Source organism: Cyrtonyx montezumae, unplaced genomic scaffold (genome assembly GCF_038088225.1).
Source record: "Cyrtonyx montezumae isolate F1298 unplaced genomic scaffold, pur_monq_1.0 scaffold_15, whole genome shotgun sequence".
NCBI classification, from domain to species: Eukaryota; Metazoa; Chordata; class Aves; order Galliformes; family Odontophoridae; genus Cyrtonyx; species Cyrtonyx montezumae.
Genome location: NW_027071881.1, coordinates 6,397,587 through 6,408,805, shown reverse-complemented (window position 1 = coordinate 6,408,805; position 11,219 = coordinate 6,397,587). Strand labels below are relative to the sequence as shown.

The 11,219-nt window shown below is 57.4% G+C and overlaps 1 protein-coding gene across 1 annotated transcript; it reads right to left on the bottom strand.

The window, feature by feature from the left end:
- Nucleotides 1-5,001: 5,001 nt before the first annotated feature.
- On the bottom strand, nt 5,002-10,227 carry CRYBA1 (crystallin beta A1). Its single transcript, XM_065731970.1, has 7 exons — nt 10,190-10,227; nt 8,670-8,859; nt 8,196-8,260; nt 7,313-7,431; nt 6,034-6,175; nt 5,505-5,647; nt 5,002-5,381 (listed from the first exon to the last, which is right to left on the bottom strand). Exons 2-7 carry the CDS (start codon nt 8,698-8,700, stop codon nt 5,234-5,236), a joined length of 648 nt encoding a protein of 215 aa, XP_065588042.1. The 5' UTR covers nt 8,701-8,859; nt 10,190-10,227; the 3' UTR covers nt 5,002-5,233.
- Nucleotides 10,228-11,219: the final 992 nt, after the last annotated feature.

Sequence of the window (11,219 nt, the reverse complement as noted above, 5' to 3'; positions counted from 1 at the left end):
ACCATCCTCTCCACATCCATCCCTCTGTCTGTCCTGGTGCGTGCTGGGCACTGGGCAGATAGGAGCTTCTCTTGGAGCTCCTGTGGCTCCTGCTTGCTGATGAAGGGCCACGGGGCAGGCAGGCATTGCCCCGAGCCACGCAGGGCCGCAGGGGGAGCTCCCTCAGTGCTTCGTGTAACTTGCCCTGTCCGTCTGCAGTCCTCCCTGCGTCCTCACACAATTCTTTACTGAGCACTTATTAAAAATATCTTAAGATTTAATCTGTTTTCTGATTATTTTTGTGTAAACATTATTTAAAAAAAGAAAAAAAGAAATTGAGAAAATTGAGCTGTGACTAATTTTAGCACATTTAGATAATGCTGAAGTGTTACTGATGAGTCTCCTGGTTGGTTGGTTGGATTCAGAGTATTAGTACTGTAGCATAAACCAAATACAGCCCAGCGGGGCGAGCGCCCGTGGGGCTGGGGCTGCGGGTGCCGGCGTCACGTGAGCGTGTGTTTCTTTGTGCCATTGCTTTTGTTACACTGAGCAGAGTCAGTTCAAAACCCGTGTAGTGTTGGGAAGTGGCTCTAAGGGTGTGAACGTGACCTCTTTCTTTTTTGTAGTGATGAGGATATTCATCAGGTTAGGGCTTCTTTCACTTCTTGGTTCCCATGGTGGGCGCCCCAAGTCCCTTTCCACCCGGTTCCCCTGTAAGGTTTCCTATTGATGTGAGCAATGGAAGGGTGTACCAGCGTGTGGGTGCCCACTGCAGCTTGGTGATGCCCCACCTCTCCTGCAGGTCCTGCAGGTGTCTGTTGAGCGAGCTCTTGGGCACATGCTTCATGGTGGTGCTCTGGGGAGGGCTCCGAGCAGCAGCCCCGTGTTCCCCACCTGTTTGCTGGCTCAGCAGTGCTGTGGTGTTGAGGTTCGGTTGGGTTTGTTGTTCTAAACCCACCTCCGTTTTCTGTGAAGTCAAAATCCTGATTTCTGGGATCTGTGTGATAGCATCACGTGGTTCCTGTTGCTTGCCATCCCCTTTTCTGTCCCGTCAGCCCCACTGTTTGCCTTTCCCAGCTGCTGTGAGCTTCTTTGAAACGTGACAGAAACCGATTGCCGCTCGATCGCAGCCGTGCCACTCTTCGATGGCCAGCAGTTGGCAATGGGGAGCTCCGGCTGGCTCGGCCAAGGCAGGAGTTGCTTCCTGCTTGGGAAAAAATTAAGTTATCCTCTTAATTATATCCGTAATGAGTGCTTCTCACCTTGAGGAGAGCATCACCTCAGCACAGCATCCTTGTCACCTGATGTGGAACTGCTCGGAGCGCCGATGCTCGCGGCCGATCCTGTGCTTCCAGCGCATGGCTGCGCTGCTGGGGCCGTCCTCAGGGCCGTGCTGGGGATCTGTCCTCTGCCTGCCGCCGTTTGTCTCTGTACAGAGGCTGCTTACAAAGGAGGTGACTGAGGTCAGGAGGGAGAGAACGGAGCTTAGCCCAACATAAAGCTGCTACAAAACTGGGAGGTGGCCGGGGAAGGAGCCCTGCGGCGTCGGCCAACACGAGAACAAGCTGCTGCCTTTGCACCTGCAGAACCCAGCACAGAGCCGAGGGGTGAGGAGAGGGAGAGCCCGGTCCCCTCCACCACGCAGAGATCCCAGAGCTGTAGGATTTTGCACAATACGTGTTGCACACAGGGTAGGGCCCCGGCAGCCAGCCGTGCTGTGATGGAGCTGCCGAGCTGCACGGATCTCGACTGTTAATCGGAAAGCTTCGTTACCGCGCGCCCAGAGCTCTGAAGCCATTTTGTAAGATAGCAGTATAGTAACGAGCGGAGTTATCTTAAAAAACAAAATCATAAAAAAAAAAAGGAAAAACAGATCGTTCGTTTCTTTCTGTGGTATGAAACTCGTGTGCTGCGAATGCGGGAGCGTCGAGCAGACGTACGGTTACTGCTTTCTGAAGAGAAACAACAACAAGAAACTGCTTTCCACGCCGTCTTTCCTCAGGTGCTAAATAAGGGTTCCAAAAATGGACGCTGCTTTAGGAGTTCCTGCTTTATTCCTCAAAGATGTATTTTTTTGCTTGGGTGTCGTTACGGTATTTTAACACGAATGCTGTTGGGTTTCTCTTTTCCCTAATTAATGTAAATAAGATGGCGAGTCTGTAACGTTGGGTTTCTCTCCTCTTTGTCCGTACGGAGCAGTCTGACTCCCGTGTTTCCCTTTTGAGAAGGATCCTCCTGTCACCTTCCTCCAAGACATTTCATTGCTGCGTTTGAGAGCGAGTCTCCAGCCGCTCCCGGATTGATGCTGCTGCTGCTATATGTAACCCCCAAAACGAGAATGTGTGATGCACTTTTGTCCCTTGAGTTCCCCCCAGGACGGCCGACCCCTCCCGTAACGCAGCCCCCGCTGCGGGGTGGCCCTGGTGCTGAGCCACGGGGATCTCTATGCAAACGCAAAGCAAAGGAGAACTCTGACCTTGGAAGAACACTGTGTTTCTCTGTCTCTCTCTTCTCAAGCTGCTATCGGAAGGGTCGCACCAACCCAACTTCTCCTTCCTCTGTGGTGGTGACGTGGGCAGGACGCCCGAGCGCTCGGAAGGGCCAAAGTCACCGTAAGCTCTCGTCACCGGTTCTGGTGTTTCGTTTTCTATTTGAATACATCTTTGGAAGGAAATCGCTCATCTCTGCAACAACAAAAAATATATATGGATGTATTTAATGCTTTACTCCAACATGGAGTTGTCCAGAAGCAAAGCAGCGATGCTCAGACCACGCGGGCTCCCACCCCAGGAACCTCAGGCAGGGATTGCGTGTGCTGGGAAGCAGAAGGAGCCGGTGCTGTGGAGACCCTTACAGGAATCCGAGTGCAAGGGAAGAGCCGGGAGGGACCGAATCCGCGTAGGAATAACGCTTTGGGATTCCTAACGCTGGAGCTCCCCTCCGTCAGCGCCATCTTTTGCCCAGCATTTGCTCTCTTAGCACCCACGTGTGTGCGTATCCCAAACGTGCCTTGTGTGGGGTGGCAGCTGTCCTACAGCTGGGACACGTCTGCACGTGTGGCTGCAGAGGGGACAGAGGGGTCTGCTTCACTGTTCCGCAGACAGAAATGGGCAGAGGTCCTGAACCAGTGCTGCTTTGGGGTCGGGATTCTCCGCCAGGATCCCCACGGCACGGGGCTTCGCTTCCTTCCACTTTTGTGTTGGTTTTTTTCCCCATTTATTTTCATTTCTTAAAGGAAAAGTAAATGCTCCTTGCGTTCCCCAAGTAGAGATGCATTCAGTGGCTCTGAACACGGAGCTGTGCGATCCCTTCACATCTCCTCGCCCTCCCATGCTCTCCCTCAGCCTCTGCACTCCTGCTGCTGTCCATGTGGAAGCTTGCTTGCGTTGTTTCTTAGAAATGCATTTTGCACACTCGGGTTTCGCTGAAGCTCCGTGAAAAGGTTCGTTTGAAGCAGATGAATAAAGCTATGCACATGTTTTGAAAGTTTAATTTGTGTCTCATTACCAGAAGTGACTTATCTGCCCTCTTTGCATTCCCGTGCTGTCGTTGCCTGCGTTATCCTCCCACCGTGGAGGGCATGATGCAAGGTGACAGCTCTTTGCTGACAGCATAGCAGAAAACTGGCGCTTCTTGAGTTTAGTAGCCTGTCTCTCTTTGCTTTCTCTGTCTCTCTCTCTCTCTGTGTATATCTATATAAATATATATATTATTTTTTTATTTTGAAGAGCCTACTTTAGTAATTGGAGGGAGAGGGGCGAGCTGGCTTGCTGGCTGCACTCTGTGCTGCTGTGTGAAGATGTGCTCCGTGTCTGCGTGGTGGCCGTGCCCTCGTGCTGGGGGAGGGCATGGAGCAGTGCAGGCTGTCAGTGCGTGCCAGCCCTGAGCCCCACACGGGTGCTGTGCCCATGGTGGGGGGGGGGGGTGGCAGAGGGGCGAGAGCTGCGCTCGGTTTTGTTCTCGTGAGTGATGTGTGTTGGGCTGCAGGTGCCACCTCTGGCAGCGTGTTGCTGAGCCCCTTGTGGGGAAGGCTGGAGTGGGGAGGAGGGCCCCAACACTCTCCTCCCATCCCCTTCGCCGTGGCAGAAACCTGTACTAACTTGATGGCTTTCTTCATACCGAACAGGGCTGCTTTTCTATCTATCTACCATCACGCGTGTACTTACACACCTTTGGTGGCTCGCACACCTCCAAAGGGCCTCGACTTGTTTACTGGGGGATCAGATGCCCCTCTCTCCCCCTCCCCAAATACTTCAGTGTTAGCAGCAGTGCAGAGGGCTGTGGGGCGGAGCGGGGCCCAGCTCGGCCCCTCCTGCCCTGCCCATAGCTCTCACATCCTTCAGTTCCCCGTGTTCGATGCACGAGGGGTTGCTCTCTACCTGCTCGGGAGCTGTTACCTCTGACCCGCGGAGAGGGGCAGCCCCTCTTTGTTTGTCCACGTTGAGACAGTCAAGGTCGGTTTCATTTTCTTCTCCCCTTCCCGGTCTGTTGGAATGGGTTCACGCACTCGGTGTGCCCGGCTGGAGCAGAAGCGTTTTCCCCATGGTGAGAGGGCAGCAGTGGGAGTGAGCGTGCGACCTGCAGAGCTGCCACAGCTCCAGGGCGGGCGGCGTCACGGGCTGCAAGGATAGGGGACGTCCATGAGCTGCAACGGCATGATGTATCTTTACCAATGATGTCATACTTCACACTAAATGTTTGAGGAAATTATTTAGAAAACAAAAACAAACAAAAAAAAAGAAACCCCAGTTACCTGAATTTTGTTTATTCTGCACCAACAGGTCTTCAAAATTTATCCAAATTTTATTATTTTATCAGGAAAAAAGAAATAAAGAAATTTGTGTAGGTTGAATATGTTAAGATGGACAATAAGTGATGTAAATCGTTGAATAAAAAATTTAAAGTTTATGGGTGTCAGTGTCTCTCTGTCTCTCTTTCTTGCACTCTGAGGGAGCATCCCTGTGCCATGGGGCACGAGGCACACGCAGTGCCCGTGGGGCTGTGAGTGTGGGGCATGGGACTTCAGCACGCAACAGCAAACACCCATCAGGCCGTTTGATCTTTTTCTTTCAGTCACATTTATTTATTGGCAGTTGTGGCAGCTGGTACCGTTTAGGAGTGTTGTTCCATCAAGCAGATGCAGTACAAGAAGGGGTTGTTATTTCAGGAGGGGATTATTAGCACCAAAAGGGAGCCAGTGAGCTTTAGAAACCTTGCAAAGATGTGCTCAGAAGTGGGGCCGGGCGCCGGGCAGCTACTGCTGGATGCGCCTGATGGACTGGATCTGGGAGGTCTGGGCGTGCGAGCCCCACTCTCTCCAGTGCTTGTAGTCTCCCCCGTGGTGGTCGGCCTCCAGGACGTACTGGTAGCCACGGTACCCGGGGTACTGGTAGCAAACCCAGCTGCAAGAAACGGAGTCATCAGGCGGCCGTAAGGGAATGAGATAGGAACGGGGCACGGGGCTGCGTGCTGACAGCCTTGGCTCGTCCCCACTGCTCAGCCCAGGCCCTGTGCCCATCACTTACGCTCCGCAGGGGATCTTCATGGAGCCCACTTCGTTGTTGGCCCAGCCCATGGCCTGCAGTGAGGGGTAGTCGTCGCTGATCTCCCACTGGCGGCCGATGAAGTTGTCTTTCTCGTAGACGGTGATCTTGGATTCCTTGTGATTCTGGGCCAGAAAGCACGGGTGAGGGGGAAGTGAGTGAGGTTGGGTGGTTGGGGGAAGGCTTCCCCTCCCTACAGCCTGGTTTGGGGGCTTCCTGGGGTTGTTGTGGCCGATCCTGCTGGGCACGGGGAGAGCTAGACCCACCCTGAAGACTCTGCTGCCCGCACAGCCCCCAGTGTAGCTAGTTTGCCCTTCCTAACTACTCTCTTGTCCTAACGAGTGCTGCCTGGGCTTAGGAAATCGAGGGCTCAGGAACTGCTGCGCAGCACCATGCTGCCCCTAGCCCGAGTGCTGGTCTCCCTGCCCTGTGGCTAGCTCCACGCAGGATGCTGCACCACAGAAACTTCGGGGCAGCTCCTGCCCTGTCCCACCGAAGTGAGGGCACTCACAGCAGAGCAGACGGGGCGGAAGGACATCAGGCGCTCGATGTGGTAGGCATTGCTGCCGCTCCACGCGTCCCAGCGCGGGTACTCGCCCCTCTCCAGGATGAACTGCTGCCCGCAGAAGCCGGTGTGCTCATATCCGACCCAGCTGCAAAACAAAAGGGAGCAAGGGCTGCCAGGGCTTCCTGCAGCAGCTGTGGGCATCCTGCTGAGTGCACAGATGGAGGTGCAAGGAGGAGGTTGGGGTCTGGACTCTGCCCACAAGCCCAGGGGCCACAGAGGAAAGGAAAGAGGTATCGGACGCGGGCAGAGACCCCAGAAAGGGTGTCACTGTGCCTGGCACCTGATGGCAGTCAGTACAGGGACTGGGGATGGGACAGCTGCAGCTGAGCAGAGCAGGGAGGCACAGGCCAGGCTAGGGGCCAAGAGGAGGATGGCCCCTAAAATGTTCAAAGTTCAGCCATGGTCCCATCCCTGCAGTCACCCTCCCAGACAGCAAGGTGAGCAGCCTGAGTGGGAGCACATCAACTGGAGCAGTGAGCTGATTACGGCGTGAGCACACACGCTGCAGTAATCCCATTAGCATTACAAATCCTAAATATAGCAGCACAAATCTATCTTGTCTGCTTCCCCAGCCCCAGCGGGATGTTTGCCACCAGGACTGCTCCTTACGCACACGCGGCAGCTCAGAGCAGCTCAGGAGCTGTCTTGCCTGGTACAGGGAGGATTCCTGCGTGCATGGAGAAGCCTGGCTCTGCTCCACACCCTAACAGTGGCTGGGGAAGCTCAGCACAGGCTGCAGGAAGGTTCTGGTCTGGCCTGGGGGAGCCCACATGGCGTGGAGAGAGCAAGGAGCAGGGCCCTGGGATGAGAAATGGGGCTCTGAAGCACAGTGCTTCACTGGGTTTACACGGATGAATGGGGAGCAGACTGAGCTCACCAGCCAGAAGCTCCTCACTAAGTACTGATCCTCACTGTGTCCTCAGGCAGCATTCATGCTGGGCACCAGGTAGCTGTAAACCTGGCTGCTCCCAGCCTTCGGGTTTGGATGGTGCCAAAGGTAGTGCCATCCTCCGGGCCTGTGTGCCCAGTGCCTGTGACACTGCCCAGAGCTGGCTGCTCTGCCCTGGCAGGGTGGGATCCCCATGCCTGGCTTCCCCCCGCTGCTGCGTTGGCTCCGGCTCAGTGGGATGAACCTGCCTGGCTCTGTTTGCTCTCAGACACCCTTTCCTCCTCAATCCTCCCACTGGGGAAAGCATCTGTGCCGCCAGGACCGGGTACTCACGCGCCACATTCCACCTTTAGGGAGCGGATGTTGTCAAAACCGCACTCCATGATGTTTGGACAGGCCGAGGTGAACTCCATCCTCTTGCCCTGGAAGTTTTCTTGGTCGTACACAGTGATCTGGAACAGAGAAGGAGCTGCCCAGTTGGGAACGGCACGGCAGTGGTCCCAGGGGAGTTCACAACCCCTTTGAGACACGGTCACGCTCCATCCAAGGAGGAGTACCAGGCACTGCTCTGGGATGCACTGGGCACATCCCTGGGCTGTTCTTCAGCCCCTGCACCTCGTGCATCCCTGCACCGCTGGCCCTGCACTCCCTGCCTGCTGTCGGGGAGCTGCATGCTGGCCCCGCTCTGCTCCTGCTCACCCCTAAGATCAGTTCCTGGGGCAGCAGCATTGTCCGGAGAGAGGAGTGGAGCCCTTCTGGGACGGGCAGGTGGCAGGGCTGCGGCTGGCGGTTCTCCCGGCCTCTGCTCCGAACGCTCTAGGGCAAAGAGGATTAACGGGAAAAGGGAGAGGGGGACCCCCAGGGGCTGCGGCTGATGCCATCCTTTCTGTGTTTCAGCAGGGTTTTGCCCCATTTATGTATGATTCTCCTCTCTCTCTTGGTTCCCTACATGAACCGGGCATGTCACCGGAGCCGTCATCAGCCCTGGCACCTTCAAGGCTCCTTTGCCTGCCAGCCCGTGCCCACCCTGCCTTTACCTTTAGGGGATGTAATGAAAGCGCATGGCTTTTGGGGATGGCTGCCCCATAGAGCACCTCTGGGGAGAGCAGGGCATGGCCAGGCCAGGGCATTGCAAAGGGGACTGCCAGGGAGGACTGGCTTTGTCCTCATCTGTTCCCCACCTCCCACCTGAGATGCAGGGCATGCGAGGACATACCTTCCATGGGCCCATGGGGACAGGCAGAGGGTTTGTCTGAGCCATCTTTGCTGCTGGAAAGGTGTCTGGAGAAGGAAGGAAAACCAATTGGTGCTGCAGAGCACCCCCTCAGTCGCTCCCAATGAGACCCTTGCCAGCTGCACGAGGGGCACAGTGGGGGGCTCCCTCCTCCCACAGCCTGCCTCCTGCCTGGGGGGGTCTGCAAGACCTCTGCTCCCATCCCTGTCCTTGCTGTGCCTCCCTCAGGCACTCCTTCCTTGGGAGTGGATTGGGATGGCCACGGCTCACAGCCTGGGATGCCAATAGGGTGCCATGCCACAGCCAGGCCTTGGGCTGTGTCCACCACCCACTGTGCCAATGGGGACGTGTTACCCTCCGGGCACCTCTCCGGCCACCGGGCAGAGGGGAAGGGCTGTGCCAGGCGGCAGTGGGGCGAGTGGGGCTGGGATGGGGCAGGCCAGCCCCAGGACTCACCTAGCTCAGGCGGTACAGCTGCTTCGCCCATGTCATGTCTGCCTACTTCAGCGGCTCGGCTTTTATAGGGCGCTGCTGGCCCGGAGCCGGTGCCAGCGTTTGCAGAGCTGTCAGCACAATGCTCCCACTGGCATTGTGCAGCTGATCCCCGGAGATTTCAGCAGCTCATCCCCATGGTCCGAGCTACATTCTTGGGGGGGGGAAAAAAAAATAAAAGGAGAAAAAAGAAAAAAAAAAAAAAGATCATAACAAAAATAATCGGGGACGGCTGTTTGTACAGATAATCTTGGGCGCAAATGACTCAACAGTTTGACGCTTCTGGCATTTTCCAGGGGCAATGCAGCGCGCCGTCACGGGGCTGGCCTGGCCCGGGGGCAGGTGGGAAGCAGCATGGCACTGTCTGGGGAAGCATTGCTGCAGCAGGTCCCCCTGCCCTGCATGCTGTGGGGCAGTGAGGACACCATGGCATGGCTGTACCCTCCATCCCTCCTCACACCACAGCCCAGGAGGAATGTGGGGCAGCAGTGGGAGCTGCTGTGGGGCCTCCTCGTCCTCACTGCTTGCTCCCTGGGCCCACGGATGACGCCAGGCCTGTGGGGGCACAGGGCCGCCATGGGCCTCAGAGGCGCTAGGCCTCACAGTAACCATGGCAACGAGGCCTACCTGGGCCTGAATCCCCACAATAGCTATAGCAGTGAGGCCTACCAAGGCCTGAAGCCTTACTGTAACCATGGCAACCAGGCCTCCCTATGCCTGAAGCCCCACAGTAACCATGGCAATGAGGCCTACCTAGGCCCAAAGCCTGATGATAACCATAGCAGCCAGGCCCTGCTCCCCTTCCCAGCCAGCCAGGGGTGCCGTGGTGGGTGCAGGCCAGGAGTGCCATGGTGGGTGCAGGACGGGCTGCTGGGGCCAGGACTGCTGCTGTCTCAGCTCATGGCCGCTGGCACAAAGCACCGCCCGCGTCTGACTGCCCCTTTTGTCTGCTCGGCACAAAACAAAGCGCTCTGTCAGCGCGGAACGCAGCCCGGCCTGGCATGAGGCCTGCAGGGACCCAGCAGGGCTGGGACGGTGCCTGCGGGGAGCAGGGGTGCCCCCGCTGTTGCGGATGGGATCGGGGTGATGCGTGGCCCCCTACGTTAATGGGGTCAGGGCGGTAGAGCAGAACTGTGTGGATGAACTGCTGAGGTCTGGCAGCAACAGGGCCGCCGGTGCTGCACAGCAGCACATTCAGTGTGGGGGATGTCCCCCTGTCCCAAAATGTGTCACTGCAGGGGTGTGGACCACAGCAAGGCCCCAGGACCCCAAAACCCCTGGGTGTTCTCTGGGCACAGCCCCGCAGGGCTGGCGGCCTGGCCAGGAGCTGGGTGCCACTAGAGGGAGAGCTCACCCCGAGCAGCAGCTTGCAGCCGGCGCATGCGGGCGTACAGCAGCGTGCAGGGCTGTATGGCACCGCACACCCACACCGCAAACGGCCCATGGGCAAAACCCAAACACCACTGCCCGTCCCATGGCCGCACCCGGTGGTGCAGCTCGGGGATCTGCTGCTTGTCCTGCTCGAACCACGACCCTCTCGGCTGAGGACAGCGGGGAGAATGGCGGTGAGAGCACCTGGGGATCCATCACCACCGCTGGCAGTCTGGAACAACTGGTTTTTCTAGATCCTGGAGACTATAAAAAAAGCAGTGACCTATTTAGCAAAGCCCCGCGGTGCTGCGGAACAGATGCCTCCCCCCAGCCCACTGCAGGGCCGTTGCTCCCTGGAATGCTGTGCCGTGTGGGATATGCCAATGGCTGGCATGGCCCTGGGCTGAGAGGAAGCTGGTGGCATCCGATGGGATCTTACAGGCACGTGCTGAGCTCCAGGCCGTGTTACATGGAGGTGTGCAGCCCTGCGCAGGTGTGCGAGGCCCCTGCACGCTGCAGTAAGGGAGCAGAGCTGCTGCAGGGTCTGACTGATGGCCCTGTGGCTGAGAGAGGGGGTCACAGCTCTCACAGTGGGCCACGTGGGATTTTGGCAGCCTTTTTGGGCTTGGGCTGTGCTTAACCCACTCTGACACGAGTAGAAGGGCGCAGCAAAGGCTCACGGCTCCCTGCTGACCACATGCAGCCTGCAGGCACCCAGCATCCCAGGGCCTCCAGCTCCATCCTTGTGCCTGCACGGGGACGGTGACCCTGAAGCCCCCCCCTCACAGGATCACAGCCCTGCTCCGCGCTGATCCCTTCCCAAAATCCTTTCCCCAGCAGCACACGTGTCCCCGTGGCTCCAACCCCAAAGCCGCTCCCTCTGCCAGCCGCGGGATCCCCAGCACTGCTCCCTGCGCTGTGCTGACACCGTGAGCACACTGCGTGTGTGCCAAACCGAGAGTGCGTGCATCCCACTGCGGGCACAGTGCGTGTGCGTGTGTGTGCAACCCGCACTGTGAGCAGGTGTGCGCTGCAGGGTGCCCCCGGCTGGGCGTCCGTAGGAGCTTAGGGGGGTATGGGGTGTGTTCACTGGGAGTGTGTGCGTGCCCGTGCACACGCGGGGTGCACTGCTGGTGTGTGCAC